Raw genomic sequence first — 21,968 nt, forward strand, 5'->3', positions numbered from 1 at the left:
GCAAATTTCACATGGCCACTATTGAAGTCAAAACAGCTCTTTTTAGAGCATACTGCACTCCACTTTACACAGCACACCTCTGGTGTAGCCGTAGTAAAGCTAAGATGAATAAGATTAAGGTGGCATTTAATGATGCTCTTAGAAATCCCAAGGTGGGAAAGTTCTAGCAATATGGTAGTGAGCTGTAATGTTCCCACTTTGCAGGCATTACTTAGGAATTTTATGTACACATGTATGTCTCGGCTGATTGAGTCAAGGAGAATGGGATTATGTTTTTGACTGACCCTACCCAAAGTGAGACAAGATTTTCCTCCAGTTTATGGCACCAACATTTGTATGTTTGTTAACCATTGAGGACACATGTCTTTTTATGTGTAATCTTATGTTTGTTTGTATATTGTGTGTGTCTTTTATCTGGACCTCGAGTCTGCTTAAAAAGAAAAAAAAGTACAGAAGGATTTGGTCAAAATATTGTGATATATTTCTCTGTATCGTTTCAACTGAAAGCTCTTTTACTAACGGCTGATGTTTACGCTTTGAGGAAGGAATATTCCTTTTATGTTGCAGGACCCCGGTTACAAAAAGTTACCAGCTTACAAATGTTAAATCAACCCACGTGTATGAAGCGGGGCAATATCTCTCCCTTTTCAATCGTTCATTTGGACTCTGCACAAAAGACCCCTTGACAACTGTAATCCCTTCTCCCAAAACCGCTGTGCCTGTGGCCTCCTCATGTCATGGCGTGTGGAGCAGGAGAAGTTGTCACCCGTCGCTGTGGTGCTGATGTGGGAACCACACTACACTGTCGGTCAAACCCACAATGACTCTGTCTGTTGTCTGAATGGGTTCAGTGGGCCACGTGGTCGCCCTAAGGCCTTTTGCTTCTTTGAGGACATACCAAGTGATGTTGTACTAAATTAGGCATACCCGTATATCAATGCGGCCTTTGTGTGCGCACAAGTGTGTGCACTTTGCAGTGGGCCTTTAGGGCTTTTTTTTTTTTTCATTTTGAAAAACAAATCAAACATTTATTGTTTTTAAAAAGGTCATAGGTCAGTCTCAAATATCTATATAAAGAGATGTGATAATGTAAATGCAGCTGCAGTAGAGTCATACAAGTCTAGTACAGTTTTTTCAGTAGGTCATTTGGTCTGTAGTATGTCAACAGTCCTTCAATATCAAGATGTGTTTTCTATTCAAGGCCTCTGAGAGCCTGAAGTGTCACAGTGGAAGCCTGAGACATGGAGAGCAGGATGAAAAGAGGAAGTCCCCAAACCTTACAGAGCTGCTGCTTTCTGGGCTATAAAAAGGCATCCTGCTCCTTCCACCATCCTGTCTGTGGCTGTGTACAGTGGCTTTGTATTTTTCCCCTTAAGTGTGTTTGTCTACATCTTCTAGCCAAAGGCACAACGCCTTCATTTATCGCTGTATGAAATCTCATGATTGAGACAACACAACAGACTTTTTTTTTACTGATAATTGACACTCATTTAAATATCCAACTCGCTGAAAGAGCCTCAGAAGAGTCTTTGTTTCAGTGGATAGTACTTTGAGGATGTTTTGCTAACTCTCTCAGCATGCCTTCTTCCTTTTCCAAAGATCAGACGAATAACTTGAATCTGTGTTTCCCCCTGCTGTGGAACACTAAATTGCTGTGCGGTAAAGTAAATTAAAGCCCTGGACCCCCTCGAAGTTTGATGTATGGGTGGGGGACTATCAATTAGTAATTTAGCAGAGGTCTCAGACGACCCTGAGCAAGTGTTGAATAAATTAGAGATCTTGCGGCAGCCATGCTTCACTCTGAGCTTCTAATTTAGAGAGTTCGAGGCATTTGTTATTGCACCTTGTGAGTTGCACATGGAGAGTGCTGTTTAGCAAACATGATAGTCAGATGGTTGCTAAATTCTCGCCCTGCGTGCTGACCTCCTCCTCACCACCTGTTTTGCAGCCACACATTGTCATCATAAGCAATACACAGATGGGTCACATCTGTCTGAACCACAGCAGGTTTGACAACACTCTGAATGCCTGCCACTGTTCTCTCTCTCTCTCTCTCTCTCTCCCTCTCCCTCTCCCTCTCCCTCTCCCTCTCGTGTGTGTGTGTGTTGCACCAGCTACCCATACACCTGGTCATGAAGCATCAGGAAAGCGTTGCTTCCTTGGCGGATTTCCTGTGGCCTCCGGAGGAGCCGGCTCACACTGAGATCACAGCTCCATCCAAACACATAATAGAAACTTAACTGGATTTAGCATCAAAGTACTGGACATTGATCCATTTTAGGACTGAGAAATGAACAAAGATGTACTTTCCATATGTAAATGTACTGCATATCAGTATGAAGACATGGCTAACAGCCTCTGAGAAAGATTATTATTGTTTGCAAAAGTCCTTTCATCTCCCAGTGGCTGGGTGGGCCGCACTCCAGCCCATATATTACAGCTTCATTAGCATCTACAAATCATGACTTTAAAGTGTGCCGCATCTGCCCTCGGTGTACTCCACCCTTTTTAAGATTCAGGTCACACACTGCAGGCCCGTCCTGTACTCCTGTGCCCCAGTTACCAGAGGTTGGTAGTAAAAAGAACTGACTAGACTATTTTCTACTGCTTACCTCATGCCAGTGTGGCTTTGTGTTCACCGCTGCCACGTGCAAGTCCAAATTACAGCCTGCAGGCAGATGTGAAGGGGAGGTGCCAAGCAGCACTTATGGCCCAAGGCTCTCTTCCCGGACTAACCCCCACACACCCAGCTCCACGCTGATCCCGGAGGCCGCTGGGATCGCTGTGCCTCACGAAGTGCGTCGTCTGCCTTTGATGGTGACCTTGGTGCTTAATCATCATTTTGACTTCCACGTTTGTGAAGTGGTACAGCCTGTTGCTCTTCGTACTGCTTTCATGGGCCTAATGATAGCACAATGTTGTAGCCACAGGGACGGACATTCATTCTAATTCTGCCTTTTGTACGTGGGGGTAAAAATACAGATTAGTTTCTTGTGTGAAGTCAGTTTTGGTGTACGTTTTGGATGTTAAAATGTTGCCATCGTGTGGACGTGCACAGCTTTGGGTGTGGCCCCTGTCCCTTTCTGACTTCTATTCATATTGTGATTATATGATGGCCATTCATATTCATATGACTGGCTCTGTGTGGTGTGTGTATGTGTGGTAAAGGACCTCCCCCTCCTATTACACCCTTCACCTTCTCCTGGTACACTCCCCCCCCTCCCACTGGCGTCCTCTGGGGGTGACATAATTGTGTGATGCTTTGCTCATTGTCAGGATCAGGTCAGGCAACGGCAGTGTTTTCACAAAGCAGACATCTGCTGCGCTGTGCTGCCCTTTTCAACAGTGACGTAATGTCCTGTGGCAAGTCTCATCCATACAAACTTGGTATACAGGAGAGGGTACGGGCTGGGCAGTGATTAGCGATTGTGAGAGTGGGGATTTCTGAGTGAGAGGCTTGGGCCAGACAAAAACTGGGGGCTCCGAAAATTGACATTTGAGTTTCCGTTTTGCAATCGGTTTCTCTCCCCAGAACAAATTGTGCACATCCCCGAGGCCCAATAAGCATTTTAAATGCAGTTCAGATTTTTTTTCTTTTTTCTTAATACTTTGAAACCCGCAATGTTGACATCCATGTTAACATGGTTTAGCTGCTTTCTTGGCTAATGTTGATCAATGGAATAATGTGATGACACTGTATAATTGTGATCCAATACAAATGTAAAAATGAGAGCTGGATATGGCTGTCACAAACAACCTCAATCATTGTTAAACCGGGAAGGTTTTATACTTGCCAAACTTTGCATGACATGATTTCAATGCCTGTTAAAATAGTGAACCATAGCACCTCTAGTGTTTAAAAAAAAAAAAACATTGTTTAATGTAATTTCACAAGCCTACACCAGTTTGAATGAAAGGAACATACTGCATTAGCGTACCCCTTTTCCTGAGGGTTGGAGGGACGGCCCACACTGGGGGCTGATGAGGGAGAGGACTGGTTGCCGGGCTGCTCTGGTCCAAAACCATGTGTGACGGTGCAGAACCCTAAGCTCCATTAGCCAGCCTGAGCTTTAACTTCGTATTGTGGCCTGGAATGCGTTCATCTGGCTGTCCATCTCTGGGCCCCCCTTCTGTCTTGGCTTCTTACGAGCAATCAGCTACTTTTCAGATTGGAGGTCAGTGTTAGTTCAGCGAGTGATTATATGCTCCACGTTCTGCTCCTCGCCACACTGGCTTCACTGATGCATTTGTTGCCGTACCCCAAATTAGATTTTCTTTTAGACATTAGCTTCTTTTTCCATGTCTTGGTGTATTTGTGGAAGTTGGACTAGATAATAAATTGCAGAGTTATACTGCATACAGACTCAAATGCAGACTAATTATCCCTTAGAAGTCACTTTGAACCCTGTCCAACCAGTGTTTTAGCCTGCTGTTCGGTGCCACGCTACGTTTATGATATGCAATGTGCTTGAAACTGACGACAGCTTTGCCTCTACCACTTAATGTAACCTCAGCGACCGTGCTCAGAGTCCGATTTCCCATTGCGGACCCAGGTACAATCAACTGTTATTCATCTGTGAATGTCAGACATTCCTTCCCGAGTTCATGTCTAGCACTCTTGGTGCATACATACTCTATTAATGGTATTATTCAGACCTAGGAGTGTCCCCATCCTCCAGGCAAGGAATTACACCAAATAAGACACTATGGAGAGACTATTTTGATGCATTCCTCCCAAAATAACCTCCAGCTATATTTACCCTGTACTCAATGTAAAACCATTAGACTTCAAGATATTGATCTTAGTTTGCTAATTTGCAGTCTCGTATCCTGCTGGAGGAGAAGGTTGAAACGCACTCCCTGTGCAAGACTGTTTGACTGCTGCGTGGAAGCCAAAATATCTATTACTGAAGTGTTCCTTCTTTGTGGGCGTATCGCGTTGAAATTACAGACCACTGTGTCACATGATGAAACGGTTGTCATTGTGATACAACCCTCTCGCCATCCACACCCTTCTCTCAAACCATCATAAGGGACCGTCTGCATAAAGAGATGAAATAATATATTGTTCTGGAGTTCAGTAGGTGGTGAAACCGCAATAATCACTCCCACTTTCCCATTGTAACACTGTCCTGGAATGTATGACAATAGGCTTCACTTTATAATAGGCACTCTACTTTTTTATCATTCATTAATACACAAAGGGTTATTTCACATTCACCACAGTGGCTAAATGCCTACATCTGCATGGGCATTTTTCTTTTTGTAGTAGTAGTTACATTTCTGAAAGTTATGTGATAGTTCAAAATTAGTTTACATTAGCAGGAAAAAGGCTTTTAAGCGTGTAATTGTTCTTGTTTGGCGTTCAGGTGCAGGAGATTTAGCAGCATTAGTGTAGTAGTTACGTTTAGAAAAAAGGACAGGAAATGGTCAATATTCCAGCGATCAAAGCCAGATCCCAAATGTGAAGCAGCCCCTGTGGCTAAATAAAGCTGCAGTCCTGTCGCTGTTCTACAGATGCAGCCTGATGTCCAATAAAACCACATGCCATTGATTAGGATGGACCCCATGCGGCCTGGCATAGTAATGCATTATTCCTCTGAACTTTCACCCCGCTATCTCCCATGAAATATCCTGATATAAAATATGGATGTTATGTAAGCTGAGGGCATGTCATTGTGATGTGAAAGCTTATGACTTTGTACCTTTTTTCTTCCAGCTATGCTTTGGCAGATGAGGCCTACCGTTCACTGAGGGACCAGGACAAGGACCAGTGCATCCTCATCACAGGGGAGAGTGGGGCTGGGAAAACCGGTATGTAGCCAAAGGCTCACACCTTTTTTCTTGTTTTTTTATCTTTGTATTTATGCATTCAAGGTGAAATGTAACTCTCCATGTCAGGCAAAGCCGAGTCCATCAACACCCTGCTTGAATACTCCATTACACACATTTATACCTAGCTCACCTTGTGACTATTGGTATTAGTAATGCATCTGTTAAAATGGAAAGAGTCTCCACCATGGTGGCTGAGCATTTAACAAACGATTGAATCATTCTGTGAAAAGTCAACTCCATCGTCAGGCCGACCTGCGGAGCAGCACGTTTTTAGATCATTTAAACCATCCTGCGGCAAGTCTGGTAGAATGACGAGCGTCGTCTAGAGCACCGTTTCACCCAAATGACCCAATTGAAAAGTAAATGAATGTTCCTGACCATTATTACTGCAATTTCCACATCACTGTATATTATCTTGACAATGCAAAGCAGCCATTATGAAGAGAGATAAATTTGATAAATCACAACTTTTAAATGTATGCATATGGTCTGGAGTGGCCACAATCCGATCCGGCGGCTGGTACAGCTGCATCCGGTGTGTCCGAATGGTGTTGTTCCTTCCTAGCCTATGCGGCTCTGTCAGGTAAACATTGTCCATCTCCTCCTGTATCTTAAATCTCAACCAATCCAAATTAGGTTTTACTTCTTGTTTGTGTGGCTTGGAAGATGACATTTGCAAACTCACTGTGAAGGTGTGTACCACCCGTCTACTGTGTCGGAGTGTGTAGTGTAGTCGAGTGTGTGGTGTGAGGGAGAGACTCGAGAAGGCATAGGGTTGAATGTCAAGCCATTTGGGTGAGTGATTCTTGTGAAAACTACAAGCAGCAACACTAGAGACCAAGCAATCATATACAGGAATGTTTTGAAATGGCACTACACTTTAAGGAAATTCAATGGGGGGGGGGGGGGACTACTTTTTAAACTATCAAAGATCAGAATATCTTAGTTCATAGATCCAACAAAGATTTGTTTGAACTGTAGTCGTACAGTGTTTGTAAAGGTCGTTGTAAGATAAGAGTTGTTATGTATAAAGTCACAGCGCAGATTAAGATCAGATGTACGGTTTTCTTTTTCAAAAAGCCATTGCTGCCAGTTTTTGGAAAACATGTTGGTACATGAAACACGACTAAAACGCTGTGAGCACCTGCATGCGTGGGTTTAAAATGATAGACCAGCAGCATACCGATGATTTCCTGGTTTGCCGACATGCTCATGTCAGACTGTGCAATGAACTAGAAATGCGGATCCTGCTGATGCCAGAAGCTGCTTTGTTCACGTCCCTGGTCCATTTATTTCATTGCTGTTTCTAATAGTTTGGCCATTTTTGGGTCGGGAGCAGTCTCGCATACCTTATAAAAACTCAAGAGGAATGGAATTTCCTGATCTCGGTTGGCAGTGCCGTGTCACAGGTAAAAGCCATATTAAGTTGGCTGAGCACAAACTGTAGGAAAGCATTCGCAGTCAACTCCCCTCATAAAATACCTTCCTGTGCAGTAAGACGGACATATATTGATGCTTTTAAAAAAATGTCAACCCTTGCACTTGACACACAGGATTTGCATTTGTGGGACAGACTTTTCAGGTTAGGGCTGATGGATACTCAGTGCTCATTCGGTGTCAATTAAAACTGGCCATGTGGCTTTAACCAACGGGTGAGAAATATTGAAAAATATAATTATAGAAATGTTAACTGTGACAGCGTTATCTGTTGGAATATTTACTAAAGTCCGAAATACGGCAGCAGAAACTTCAAACTTGTCCCATTATCCCATTAACTTGTCACTCAATTAGACATATAGGCACTAGAGGTAAGATAAATGTTGAATTATAAATCCAAAAATGTATCGTTATGACTTGTCGGTATGGCTGTCTCCTCACCCAGCCCTACCCTTTATGTCCCATCCATTGCATTATAATATGACACACTGAGTTCATGCTATTAATAGCTTTGAACTATTTGCACATTGTTCTCTGGCTGGAGCTCCGATTTAACAACATAACTCCCCCCGTAGCATTTTGGCTGCAAACATCAGGGACCGTGAAGCCACACAACTACTTTAACAAAGGCCACTGTCAACACTCTAAAATTGTCAGTCACACGCTTATCCTGATCATTTCGGGGTTGGGAAAGGCAGTGATGCATCAATAAAACAGACCCACTGGAAAGCACAGCACAGTACACTTTGACGGATGATGTTTTGCACTATGCACCAGCCTTTATTTGTCCTCTCAGCCTCATGGATATTAAAACCCACTGCAAGAAGCTGTTCAGCCAAGTCACAGAGATAAATTTGGATTTCAGTAATCTCATCGGCCCCGGAGCTTTGTAGAGGAATAAGGCCATCAAAAACGTGCGTACCCCATCGATATGGGTCATTGACTTTCATGTCTGTTTCTTGTGCCGTGGCTCCCGTATGAGCAGGCAGCCGTGACGATCATTATTTTCCGATGCCAGCGATAACGTACATGAGACATAACATCGTTTTATTATCTGCGAGAGATGACTGAAGTGTATTTTCCTACCTTGAGACATAAAAAAAAAAAACATGTGAAGATTAAGTAGTGCCTATGTTGTTACTCAGCAGAGCAGGGACTCTTGATCTCTGCATTTTTTTTGGTACACCTTCCTATCTTTGCAAAATGTATGAGTGTGTCGGAGCTGTATGCATGCCAGGCTCATCAGCAGTCTGTACCAGCGACTACTGTCAAGCTCTTTTCTATCCCTGCTTGGCACGGCACACCCATCATTGGTTCTAGGTCATCGTCATCTCACTGGATAGGAGAACGAATCCTGAAGCTAGCAGTCATCCTGCAAGGCATGTTACTTGTTTCAGACGGCACAAGAGGCCTTTTTGAGCCCGTGTCCAGTTTCTCATCCAGGAAACACATTTTGGGAACACGCGGCACTCACAAAACCATCTCGCTGAATCCTTCAGATCATCTCTGTCGATCCCAATAAAGTCATGTTTCTTCAATGGTTCCCAGGGAAATTAGTCATTTCAATGATGATAACATGATGCAATAATGGTCACCGACTACTGAAATAAAGTGGGTCTCCATTATGAGGCCTCTTCTTCTGCTCTGCACCCAAGAATAATGAATGACCCACACCCTTCCCTGATGGGTGTCAGGGGGGATGAGGCAAAGGGAGTTTTACAGAGAATGTCAGGTCATGTCTAGCAAAGGCTTTGACCTAATATTATTTTGTCTGCGTCTGTGTGTTCCAGAGGCCAGTAAGCTGGTGATGTCATATGTGGCAGCGGTATGTGGGAAGGGCCAGGAGGTGAATAAGGTCAAAGAACAGCTGCTGCAGTCCAATCCCGTGCTGGAGGGTAAGTGAGCGCCATTCACACACAAGCTAATCCAGGGGGCCATATCGTCTCAAGTTCACATTCGAAGACTGGCCGACAAAACTTCCCCATTCGGGCAGAAACCTCCAGCAACAGTCTTCCTAATGGCCAGCAAGGGGCGACTCCTCTGTTTGCAAAAATAATTTGGATTGTATAGAAGTGGGAGAAAATGGCCCTACTTCTCAATTCGAGTCTTCTTCAAGGTGGCATGATCTTCATTTTTTGCAAATTATGGTTTCAGTTGGATTAAACCAGATAAAGTAAGCAATGTATGCTTTAGGGCGTGGCTACATTGTGATTGGCCGGTCGATTCCACAACTTTTTTGTTTTACAACTTCAACTTTTTCACAGTGAATTTTCAGTTTATAAAAGTAAATGCAAAAAAAACAAGATGGCGACGACCAAAAACCAAAAAGACCACGGCTAAATGCCAAACTCGAGGCTTCAAACCTAGTGGCTACGTTTACTTCTCATATACAGCATATGGTCTCATTTCAAAGCTTCCTCAAAATACAGCATTCTTTAGCCAACATTTGTCAGACATAAATTCTATTATATTGACCAGTATCTTTGCAGCCCTCAGCTACCTGCCTCTCACCCTGCATAATAATGATGTTCGATATTTTCCCCTGGTTTCGGAATACGTAATATGTACCAGGGACAATACATTTCTAACTCCTGCTAGCTCGACTTAGTGCGTCGACACAGACAAACGCATACATATGCAAATTCTACTGTCACAGACAAGTAAGCTGATCAGCAAAATAACATTTGGGGTCCTATAAATACTGTTTAAAGCACATTGTTTTAATTATCTACTTCTTCCCAGGACACCACACAGACATACTGTATCAATCCCACAGCTCAGTGCTGGCACAGGAACAGCTGTGTTTTAATTGGGGGCAGTGGACAGGAAATGCCCATGAATGATGAAGCTGTATACCCGGGTTGAGTCGCTGCAGGAAAAAACCTGCACATCTGCAAGAGTTTAGCTCCTGCCAATCTAATTACCCCGACGCTGAAATGAAGGGAGGGGGGAGCACAGTTAAAGTGCTACACGCAATGTCATGCTCGCTCCCCGCAACTCTTTCAGAACCTTTGTCATTCTTTGTCAACCAACGAAACGCACATTAATCAGCAGTTAAGCAGTTATGCTAATAGCGCACATTAATGGCATATTAATGTAGAAATGCGGTTTGAAGCCAATTGAGAGGGCTCTTGATTAAAAAAACGTGTTCCCAAAGGCTAATTTATGTACATAATCTGAGGTTTACAGTACATGTGCATACATGTTTGTGATGCATTTTCCTTATCACATCAAAAAAGGAATACTGCGTTTAAAGATTATTCATTATTGTTTGTTAATAAGAACTGGCACATACTGAAGCACTTTGACTTGAATGTGGTTAGACAGCCAGATTCAGGTCCTCCTAAACCAGGAAAGCCCTGGTGCTTTGCTTAATCCATAGAGAATTATGGGGCTTCATGGGTACAAATAGCTTTGACATCTAGCCCTTATGTGATTGACAGCTAGAACATTGTTAAGGATCATCCCTATGTTTTGGAATGTAAACAACCTTTGACTTGTTTTGATATTATTAGCCACAATGCCTCTAACTAGAGAGATTATCATAAATTATGCATTGATTGTGATGTTTTCATCATGTCCCACTATGATTTTCAGCCTTTGGAAATGCCAAAACAGTGAGGAACGACAACTCTTCCAGATTTGTAAGTATCCTCTCCAAAACTGACAAAACAACCAGTTCTTTTTTTTAATTAGTTGTGTGCCTCTCTAATGAGGCCTTTATATGCTAAACATTATGCACAGCGTGGATGTTTTCATTCCGACGTCATTCCATCCAGCACATAATCCGCCACTTTCATCTACGTTTTTGCTTGTTCATTCAAAATAAGCCCCCCAAAAGTGTTTTGCAATTTCCTTCTTTTGTGTCCTCCTCTATATCCGTTTTAAGTTCTTTACACAGTGGATTTCTCGTGTCTCTCTGGCATTCACCAAATTGAACTTCAAGTAGAGATCCCCGATGTTGCGGTGGCTTATTTTCCTCACATCTACGCGGATGTCTAGACACTAGTTGACATTAAAGTCACAACATCCTTTTGTAACGGCTTGATGGTTTAAGCAAAGGCCTGCAATTTAAAGGGGTTTTAAGCTCACAATAGGTCAAGGCTGATGTTTCCTGTAGACGCACGTCCCTCTTAAGTATAGCATGGTAATAGACATCTCTGTTATGTCTTTCACATCTAATGTGAGGACATGGTGTAATGGGTCTGTGCTCAGTTACAGCAGGTCTGCCACACTTCTTGTGGCACACTCACATGTGCAACTGCCTTTTGTGAGTGAGTCCTTTGACCTACACTGCTGTTCATCAAACACAGAGTCCAAACTTTCACACAACTGCACAGGTTCATTCTCTCAACGTAACAAAAGGACACGTTTATAAGTTGACTGATGGCTCTTATGACCTGCTGTGGCTGGAGAATGAGGAAGCTGAGGACATATGATGCTTATCTCTATGGCAGAGATAGCATCCCAAGGATGATTCAGGGTACAGACACTTCCACACAAGCAATTTATTTCCAGGCTGTGGCAATATGAAAGGAGACGGCTGTGCTTTTGCTTTTTTGTTTTCCCAAGAGGGCATTCTTACTGTTTCTGGCTCATTACTTACTGGACGGCCTGATCCAGCAGCAGCAGCAGCAGTAGCAGCCGCCTGCTTCAGGTTCCTCCCTCACGACATGACATTGCATCAGATCACCCCCATCACCCTTGTGTTCATGTTTAATCTTTCTAACATGAATGTTTATGTAGCTGCCAATTCATCAAAAAGTCAGTCAGTTTATCTGGCAAAAATAAATTCCAGAACATCCGAAAGTCTGATTGCAACACACAGCCGTGGTGCCATAACATTGAAGGGATATTTTTTTTTTTGCCTGCTGTTTTTTCCAGCCATTAGCAGCTAGCAGGCTTACCACCAATGCACTTCTCAAATCACAATTTTAGATTGCCTTTTCAAACCACATTCAATCATGTACCTACACATGCCCTTGATATATTTAGGTCATCTTGGCATCGACCTGTAGTCGATGACCTCGGGCCTCCCACTGTTCACCAGAACTCCTTTAGTTTATCGGAGACATATCGCTTTATTTTGCCGAGTGCAGAAGACTTGGCTGGAGCCCACACACCAGTAGAGCTCAGCATGCTCCGAGGACCTGTCTGCTATTAATACATCAGAGGACGGGGACTCTTTGTTCTAACTTCCAAGTGTCAGACCGAAGGAGAGAGGGGGCCCAAAACGCTTTGTGTCAGTCCTCCAGTAGAAAGAACTCTGAATGATGGGGGGCCCTTTCGGTCCGCGGAGGCCACTTAATTCATAGTAGTGTGATTGGCAGCTGGTGCTGTATTCTAACTTAAATGGAAGATGGATGAGATCCTCACTGTGACCTTAACTAAACTTATGAGCTGAGTTTTTGCACACGGCTCACATATGTACAGTGTATACAACGGTTACACAAGTCCAGTTCTGAATGTTGTGTTCTGATCCGCAGGGAAAGTACATGGACATTGAGTTTGACTTCAAAGGAGATCCTCTGGGTGGAGTCATCAGCAACTGTGAGTAATATCGACATGAACGTGGCATATGCAATTTGACGTCATATTAGCCACTATTGTGTCTCATGCTCTTTGTGTCCTCATCGACCTGACACTGATACAATTAAACATCGACAACAAATATCTACTAAGAGGCCATTCAAGGTATCATTGCACATTTTCCGCAAACCTTAGTATTAAATATTTTGCATTGATACCAATCTCACTCCCAGACCGGAACAGAACGCACCCCTCCGCCCACCGACTTTCACTCCTTTGCCGTTATCTTGCCTCTGTTCACATTGTTGTGTCTGCGCTGACTTCTCCGCCAGAGGTCACAGAAACAAAGGGAGGAGCTGACGGCCGAGGCACAAATGAACCACTGTCTGCTGGCTCGAGTTAGTCCAACACAAGGGACTGTGTGTGTGAAGAACAGCCACTGACATGTGACTGCTTCAGACAGGGCCGTCTGACTGCCTGGCTGGCTAGATAGACAGATGGACGAGGATGCTCCTCACATCCTTGCTCTTCACCTCTCGGCTCATTATTTTCCCACTGATGCACATCTATCGAGCTCTGTCCTACAGCTGATACTGCATAGCTATAGTTTTTGAAAAGGATATCACAGGATATTGTTCTCACATTCCTACTTTAATGTGTGTTTGCTTATCTTAAGGAGTAGGGTGATGTTGTGAACGTGCAATAGATGCTCTTCAGGATGCTTCACTCCAGAAAATGAGGGTTGTAGCTAAAAAGAAAAGGCAATAAAAAGATAGTTTGGAAGTGTTGGGATACACAGCGTGAAAGGTCACTTCAGTTCCATGAGGATGTGAATATTTCGATCAAATAAATTAAAAGCAATAAAATGTAGAACTGGAGGTAGTAGCTCTTCGCTGGTATTATTCATGCCCTGCTTCCAGCTACTCTGTCGTGGATGTTGTATTATTGATGTTCCGGCTCCTATAGAGTCACTTATGTGATCCATGGCGAGTAGGTGACACAGATTCACATTCAGCCTGACCCCCCGCTAACTCTGACAGCTGCGGGTCTCTGTGCAGAGCTCTCCAGTTAGTATGTCCTCGGATGCAGCGTAACGTTGCCCTTTCTGTCTTCCCGTCACACAGACTGGTGAGTCAGAGTTTGTCTAAAAAATCGACAAAGCCAGGAGCAGTTCTTTTTTTAAACAGTGGTTGAAATGGCAGTTCATGTGGATATTTATTTTTCTTTCACTTTAGTCGGTTTAATGCGAGTGCAGGCAGTCTCCTAAAATAAGATGTTTTTTAACCAGCCAAATTGGATGCTATTATCCCGCCAGACTGGAAGTGAAGAGGATCTCAAGTAGCCTTAGATCTTGAGCTCTGCTGTTGGTCTTTAATTAAATCATACTCAGCCTAATGCGGGGAGCAGATGATGGGTCCCCTTTTAATCAGGTACTGTTGCACTTGGTCAGTAGCCCAGGAGAAAGGGCTGACGTTTGATGTTCTTGTGTGCTTCCCACTTCCACTTCTGGCCACTTCTCTCTCTCTCTCTCTCTCTCTCTCTCTCTCTCTCTCTCTCTCTCTCTCTCTCTCTCTCTGTGTGTGTGTGTGTGTGTGTGTGTGTGTGTGTGTGTGTGTGTGTGTGTGTGTGTGTGTGTGTGTGTGTGTGTGTGTGTGTGTGTGTGTGTGTGTGTGTGTGTGTGTGTGTGTGTGTGTGTGTGTGTGTGTGTGTGTGTGTGTGTGTGTGTGTGTGTGTGTGTGTGTGTGTGTGTGTGTGTGTGTGTGTCTCATAATTACCAACATTATTTCAGTCCCCATGGCAACTTGGATACATACAGTAGTTTGAACCACGGTGCACTCTGAGCTCCCTACATACGCTGGGCATCAATACTTACAATAGCAGCCTAGCCCATTATTTACTTCACAAGGACACCTCAGTGAATCGCCATGGAAACCTTTTCCTGTGAAGACTATTTTTGGGGAATGACTTCTTGTCATCATGTGTCATTGTTTCCTTTTGTTGTCGTCCTACACTCTTTTTTTGTTTGTTTTTAAAGATCTGCTGGAGAAGTCGCGTGTGGTGAAACAGCCAAGAGGAGAGAGGAACTTCCACGTCTTTTATCAGCTCTTGTCTGGAGCCTCCGACGAAACACTCAGTAAGTCTTCAAAATGCTGAAGTGCATTGAAAGGGAGGTGGATAGAGGCAAAAGTTAACTTTAAGATTAAAGTGCTCCTGCTTTTGAGAGAAACTGCAGTTTCAAATATTGAAACATTAAAATGCACCCTTCTTATGAGCCCAAACTACCAACTGGGGTTGTGATATATTTAGCCTGATTGCCTGGAATAGATTGTGGTTTCAGAATATACACACATCTACTCACGAGGCATAATGACTCAAACTTCACTAGCTGAGCAGTCTAGTCCAAAGGAGACTAGACCATACTTGGATCTTCTGTTTTTACTTATTTAGGTGTCACCCACCAGCTGGGGATGGTTAACATGAGCATGGAGTTTGTGTTTCCTATTCTTTTTTAATCTATCCCCATCATCTGAAAAGCACCAGCGTGGCCTTCCTTATGTTAAAATGTTGCATACATATTTTCCAGCAGGATCGCAGCTGCGCACAACACATGGCTAATGCATTAACGAGCCAATCTTCCTGCCTGACAAACGGCACGGAGAACAAAGGCCAGCCGTGAAACCTCTTCCCTCTATTTGCTGCTCCGCGGACGGAGGGCATTGTTTTTATGTCCGGAACACGAGAGAACAAAATAACGATCATCGACTCGAGAGCACACATACATCAGGGGGGCCTGATTCAGCTGTAGTTAATGCCGCCGCTAATGAAATCTGACACTTGCACCCACCAGAGGAATAGATTTCTTTGCTACTAAATAGGGGGCTTTTAAAGAAGGCCATTTGATCTTCCACAATAATGTTCACAGCAGTGACTCAAAGAGCATACGCTGTGTAGAAAGTGTCTTAGGAGTGGGTTGAGCAAATTTGTATTAAGGGCCGGGCTGTCACATTTGAACCTTTGTACTTTCAAGTGATCCTTTTTTTTTTGTTTCTCTAGAAGGTCCTTAAGGACTGCAGATTATAACCATCATTACAAGATTGTATGTTTTTCCAAGCGCCTTCCAGCCGCGTGCGTGTGACTTTCTTTTAATGTAAATAAAGTGTGAGTTTCCTGTCGCTGAGCAGCTTCAAAGTTGAAATGGCAATGTTGTGTGTCACAGAAAAGCTGAAGCTGGATCGGGACTTCAGCAAGTACAACTACCTGAGCCTGGACTCCGCCGCGGTCAATGGGCTGGATGATGCGGCCAACTTCCGCACCGTCAGAGTGAGTAGCGCATGCATGCATCTGTTTTAATGATGCATTCAAGCCATTTGGTATTTTTTGGAGTAACCTGCAAAAAACTGCTGGTAGAAATGATCTCACTTTTTTTCTTCTTCAAAAATCCTGATTCCAGTTTTCTAAACCCAAAAAGGACTATCACAGAAACAGACGAACGAAAGCACACACTCATCATAAGCGGCGACACGCTCCGCCTGCGCTCAGCATTGACTTTGCTTTGCATCACAGCGAGATAAAGCCCGCACAGAGGGCCGAGGCGGGGGTTTCTCTTTATCGCCTGGACTTAAACTAACAGAGCGATACCTGTAGATCATAAAAGTCCATCTTCTGGGTTGTGAACACACTCCCTCCCAGATGTTGCCTAACTTGAACTTTGAACTGAACTTGAAAGTGAACGTGAAGCGTTGATTGAACACGGGGAAATTCCACGTGATAATTGGTGCACTCTGAAGTCGGTTCAACTTGTAACGGCAGCATTTCTTTGGGGAAAGCCACAGGAGACGAGGCAGCTGCTTCCTTTTTATTTAAATATGTTGGTGCACATACATGCAGGATCTTGTCCGCGGGTACAATACTGCTCCTTGTTATCGCCCCGAGCGTGACACATGCAGTAGGATGTTGTGTCTAAGAGACTCTTGCTACTGCCCTCTATTGTTATCAGGCCCGCTCCAGCGCGCCCCGCTCGGCTACCGTGTAAAGCCTCCGCAGTCCGCTGTGTTACATTCTGCTTTACTTGCGTTCCACATCCTGCTTCTCATCACCTCTCACATGGAGTATTCACAGTATTCCCCACACAGCTGTGTTTCACACACCGGAAACACAAAGAGGACTTTCCCACTAACTTAACAATGAGTCTCTCCACACGGTCCCGTCTGTTAGCCGAAGATGGACCCGCTTTCTTTACCATAAACCTTTACTTACATGTTTAGTTCAGTGTTAACTATGGAGTTTAATTTCAATAAATATGACAGGACTTGAACCCCAGTCAGTACTGTGCTGGTGTATTTTGAGGGACTTGTACTTCCATTTCTTTATACTTCTGCTGCAATACATCGGAGTACTTTTTACTTCACTACATTTATCACTTTAGTCACTAATAATACAAAATGTAATCAACAAATGAATTTAGATTGATGGAATTACTAAATTATTTTCCTTTTTTGTACTTTAAGTAGTAGTTTGATGCTGATACTTTTGCTTGTAACAAGAGTGTTTCTACTATACTTCAGGAAAACAGTTGAGTGTGTCTTCCTTCACCGACAGCAACAAGGATCATAAAGCTGCGGGTTTTGCAGCTCAATTATCTCACTATCTCCGGGATTCAGTTCAAGACATTTAAACATTCAACTGTGTCATTTGCAGTTTTCCATGGGTAGATTTAGCTGATATGTTAATGATTTTTTTTTGCTCGTCTCCTCTTTTCTTGTCACCACAGGAATTATGTAAATTGGATGCACTCTTAGTTTAGCCCTCAAAATAGAGACCTCCGTCAGAAGAGACTATTCTCTTGAATAAGATTGGGGAAAAATAAAAAACATGGTGATCTGGGGTTGACACAGCTTGATGGCTGGTGCAGTGCTGCCTTGTTCAATTTTTTTTTGGCAATTCCAATTATCATGACAATACTAGCTGAAGGCTGCAATAAAAATATGTCAGCTTTACGGAGGAGTGCGTTTGCACAGACAGACACTGCTATTACAATGCATTCATAGATTAATTCCTCTTTACACCCCTGTGTCTGTTTCTTAATAAAGCTCATTGACGTCAGCTGATCTGTGATGTGACCCCTTTTGCCCCCCCCCCCTCAGAATGCCATGCAGATTGTGGGCTTCATGGAGGACGAGGTGCAGTCGGTGTTGGAGCTGGTGGCGGCCGTGCTGAAGCTCGGCAACATTGAGTTCAAGCCGGAGTCGCGCTGCAACGGCACCGATGAGAGCCGCATCAAAGACAAAAACGGTGAGTGTGACGGATGACGAAGAGGAAGAGAGGTCTGCCTTCCATGTTATTCTAACTCATTCACTTTATCACGCTGGCAGCGTGATGTAGTCATGAGCTGTATTTTTGATTATTCAATAAATTAATTGGTTCTGTGGATTTCTTGTGAATATTTTAAAATCCAAAACCTTTTGACCCACATGGGCCTGATGTTGAGCCACTGCCCCCTATTGGCCACTTGTATCTCTTTTGCAGTCATCAACAAATACATATTTTTGTACTTTATGATTTGCATGACAAGAGCTGTTTGTGTCATCACTCCCACAGCTGTTCTGTTGAGGCAACATTTACATATTTCCCTCTGTGACGGTGGCATGAGTCATCTGAGTGCCGTCCTTTGCTGAGAGAACGCGCATCTTTCATTCTTATGAATCACTGGCTTGTTGCGGTCATATTGCATGCGTCTTAATGCGACCGTTTCCTAAGTTAGTTTTTAGCAGTCTTCCATCTCCACCAGTGGGATGACTGTGTTTGAGTGGGATACACATATGGTGATCTAAATCTTCAAAAACAAAACAAGTTTACATCCATCTGTTCAACCAGCTTTATGTTTAGCTGCAACATAAAATATAGAAGCGGGCGAAAGGTCATAATTGTATCCTTTTTTTTTCTTTTTTTTTTTAAAGATTTGAAGGAGATGTGTGAGCTGCTGGGGATCGAACAGTCGGTGCTGGAAAGAGCGTTCAGCTACCGCACAGTGGAGGCTAAGCTGGAGAAAGTGTCCACAACCCTGAATGTGGCCCAGGTCAGAGGAAACGTTACAAATCTGTCTTGCACCAGTTATGCCAATGCGTATCTGCCCTCCTTGAATTGACATTAGCACACTCTCTTCTCGCACACACACACACACACACACACACACACACACACACACACGGCATAAAAAGATAACGGGCCATTTCTTCCCCCTGACTTGCTCCTCCGGCTGCCGACTCTCATCCATGTCAATGGAACATGAAAACCTCTCCATTATAGATAAGCATTATTCCTCCTGGAAATTCAAATGTGGGTCAGTTTTTAGAGGTTAGTGGGTTCATTCAGACTTTATAGATGGGCCTTCTGACTGAAGATGGAACTGTCCAGAGAATTCACCTGACCTGAGAATAAGAATTTTTTTTTTTTTTTTTTTTTATTGTTGACCTATAACACTCAAGTATTAGCCTTCTTTAGGATTTTTAGTTGGTATGCAGAAATGTCGTGAAAAAGAATCCATGCATTTTCATCACCTGTAATGTGTATTTACAGGCTTACTACGCCCGAGACGCCCTTGCCAAAAATCTCTACACTCGTCTGTTTAGCTGGCTGGTTACCAGAATCAACGAAAGCATTAAGGTGCGTTAAATGCAGGAATATATTTCATGTCGGTCGATTTTGGTCAATTATTCAGTATTTTTCATGCTACTATAAAATCTGTCAGTACAGCCCTTCATAGTGTACTTCTAATATCGACAATATTCTCCCTGCAGGCACAAACTAAAGCTCGCCACAAGGTCATGGGTGTCCTTGACATCTATGGCTTTGAGATATTTGAGGTAAGACATAACGCACATCACACGGCCTACTCCTTGCTCCGAGCCACAAATACCACATCTGACCACTCCGACGCTTTATTACATTTAAAAGGATTTGGCCCTGGGCTCTTTGCATGCGCGATGTGGTACCCGTGAGGACCTTATCAACAAGAACTGAGGGCTGATAAAAGCACATTCACATCAGATTAGTTCAGCTTTATTGCTCCTATGGGGGAAATAATTGTTTGTGGCAAGGTGATTTCAGCACTAAAATCAGCATTTCACGGTAGGCAAATGGCAACGTTAAGAAACTGCTCAAAATCCATGAAAGGCACAACACGTCCTGTACATACAGACTGTCAAAGCCATTACACAGAGAATGTCTTTGACACCTCAGTTACATGACATATAGCTATGGGTTGTATGGTTGTTATTTTAGTTACACAGGCGTGCATGTGCATGCAAACACATGAGTGCACAGTGTAGACTAAATCCAAGTCGTATAAATGTTGTGACCCTGTTGCTTGATGCCTTCAGTCCCCCCACCTTCATATGCACTTGCCTTGTTTGTGTCATATCCCTGCCTGTTCACTCACTCTCAAGTCCTCCCTCTCCCTCTCACCGTTGTTGTGTGTCTTGTTCACCAGGACGGAGTAAGTAACACCTGCACCGGCCTGTTTGCTGTGCCAGTGTGCATGCTGTGATCTAAATGACTTCATTAACTCCGCTTTAACGGCGATTTCGGGCTCCCGGTGTGCAGCATAGCCACGCGACTGAATCGATGCAGAAGAAGCCGTTTTTTTTTTTCAGAATTTGAATCATGACATAACACTGAGTGGCCAGTTTATTAGGGAACACCCGGCTGAAATGAATGCCGTGCAAAACAACGGTTAATAAATAAACAGATAAACAGATATTTGTTGTCTATTATGGAGTGTTACACATGAAGATTGATACCACACTCTGGAAAATACATCCAGTTACTGGACAGACATCTACAATAACATAATGGTATAGTCCGAAATGTTCCTTTAACAGATGCAGATAGGTTGAAGTTATGGTAGCCTAGTGGCCATTATTATAAACACATTATAGTGAGAAAACTAAGTGTCAATTCCTTATGACACGGTGAGTGTATGTGAAGCAAAAATGAGTGGAAAAAACATTTCAGACCAGTCCAAGCCAGTGTACTCCACCCCCCCATAGAAATGTAAATGATTTCAATTTGTAACGGAGCATATTAAATGCAAGGAATTCCCCCTACCTTGAGGCGGGAGAATGGCTCAGTTGGAGCTGAAATAGTTTGAGGGTAACCGTGCAAGTCACATTTCAGTCCGGTCTCTGCTGCCATTTGGGTATAGACATGCTATCGAGTGCGTGTGTGTGTGTGTGTGTGTGTGTGTTTATTAGGGGTGAAGACGACAGTTGGGTTTCTCAGTAAAAGGAAATTAATTCTTAACTATAATCACTGATCTCCTTGAGGCCATGCCGTCTGTTCCATGGTCAGTGAGAAACCTTGCTGCGTCGTTCACTCCGAGCTCTAAACACGCCGTTCTAACCACCGTTGTGTCCTCACAGATGAATGTTAACCTAACCATGCACATAATAGGGCTGCTTCCAAGAATGACTCACCACTTAATGGTCATAATTGACAAGATAATTGAGAAACGTGGGGAGTGAAAAAAAAAATGGTGGAGGCGTTCAACACTCCGTCAATGTTTAATGAGGTCTGTCATGGTTTACAGGAACATGTTTTGATAAGGGTTTATAATCAGAAGGTGCACCAGCGAGATGCACCGGCGTCCCTGTCATCTTCCAGATGAATTACATGCAGGGTTATTACATACAGGTTATTGTTTGTTCACGCTGATTATTCGCAGTATCATATCAGATGTGCTGCTTTAAAAAATTTAAATAAAATAGTCCACCTCCTTTGCTGAAAAAAGAAGCCGGAGGCAGATGAGTTCAGTTATTGAAAATGGGCTATATTTTGAACTAGATGCAACTGCAAACATTACTGCGTGGCAAGAATAGTCAGAAGTGAAATTTGCAGGTTTTGAAAACGTGATTGCATCATTGTGGATGTAATCCGCCTATCAAATTACCAAAATCGTATCTTTTATACTAAATCTTAATTCCAGCAGCCACCTTTAGTCATGCAAAATGTGTCGAAAGCCTGTTGTAAGCTCTCCTTATCATCAATATTGGGACGACCACCCTCTTTGATACACTGCAGGGGATTGAATAAAGCAGTTGGCAACGATGGGAGCATGCATGTAGAGAAGAAAGGATGCTGTCAGAGCTCTGAGAAATAAGAAAACGAAG

The 21,968-nt window shown here is 43.3% G+C and overlaps 1 protein-coding gene across 4 annotated transcripts in view; it reads left to right on the forward strand.

The window, feature by feature from the left end:
• myo1b (myosin IB) overlaps nucleotides 1-21,968 on the forward strand; it is a 56,266-nt gene that overhangs the window by 20,209 nt on the left and 14,089 nt on the right. For all 4 annotated transcript variants that reach the window (XM_084022471.1, XM_084022472.1, XM_084022473.1 and 1 more), the window contains exons 4-13: nucleotides 5,720-5,814; nucleotides 9,063-9,167; nucleotides 10,870-10,916; nucleotides 12,759-12,822; nucleotides 14,837-14,935; nucleotides 16,019-16,122; nucleotides 17,946-18,093; nucleotides 18,759-18,877; nucleotides 19,378-19,464; nucleotides 19,599-19,664. In XM_084022471.1, coding sequence (XP_083878597.1) covers nucleotides 5,720-5,814; nucleotides 9,063-9,167; nucleotides 10,870-10,916; nucleotides 12,759-12,822; nucleotides 14,837-14,935; nucleotides 16,019-16,122; nucleotides 17,946-18,093; nucleotides 18,759-18,877; nucleotides 19,378-19,464; nucleotides 19,599-19,664 — 934 coding nt within the window. The remainder of the gene's footprint in view (nucleotides 1-5,719; nucleotides 5,815-9,062; nucleotides 9,168-10,869; nucleotides 10,917-12,758; nucleotides 12,823-14,836; nucleotides 14,936-16,018; nucleotides 16,123-17,945; nucleotides 18,094-18,758; nucleotides 18,878-19,377; nucleotides 19,465-19,598; nucleotides 19,665-21,968) is intronic.

Source organism: Eutrigla gurnardus (assembly GCF_963514095.1).
Source record: "Eutrigla gurnardus genome assembly, chromosome: 12".
In the NCBI taxonomy this organism is placed as follows: domain Eukaryota; kingdom Metazoa; phylum Chordata; class Actinopteri; order Perciformes; family Triglidae; genus Eutrigla; species Eutrigla gurnardus.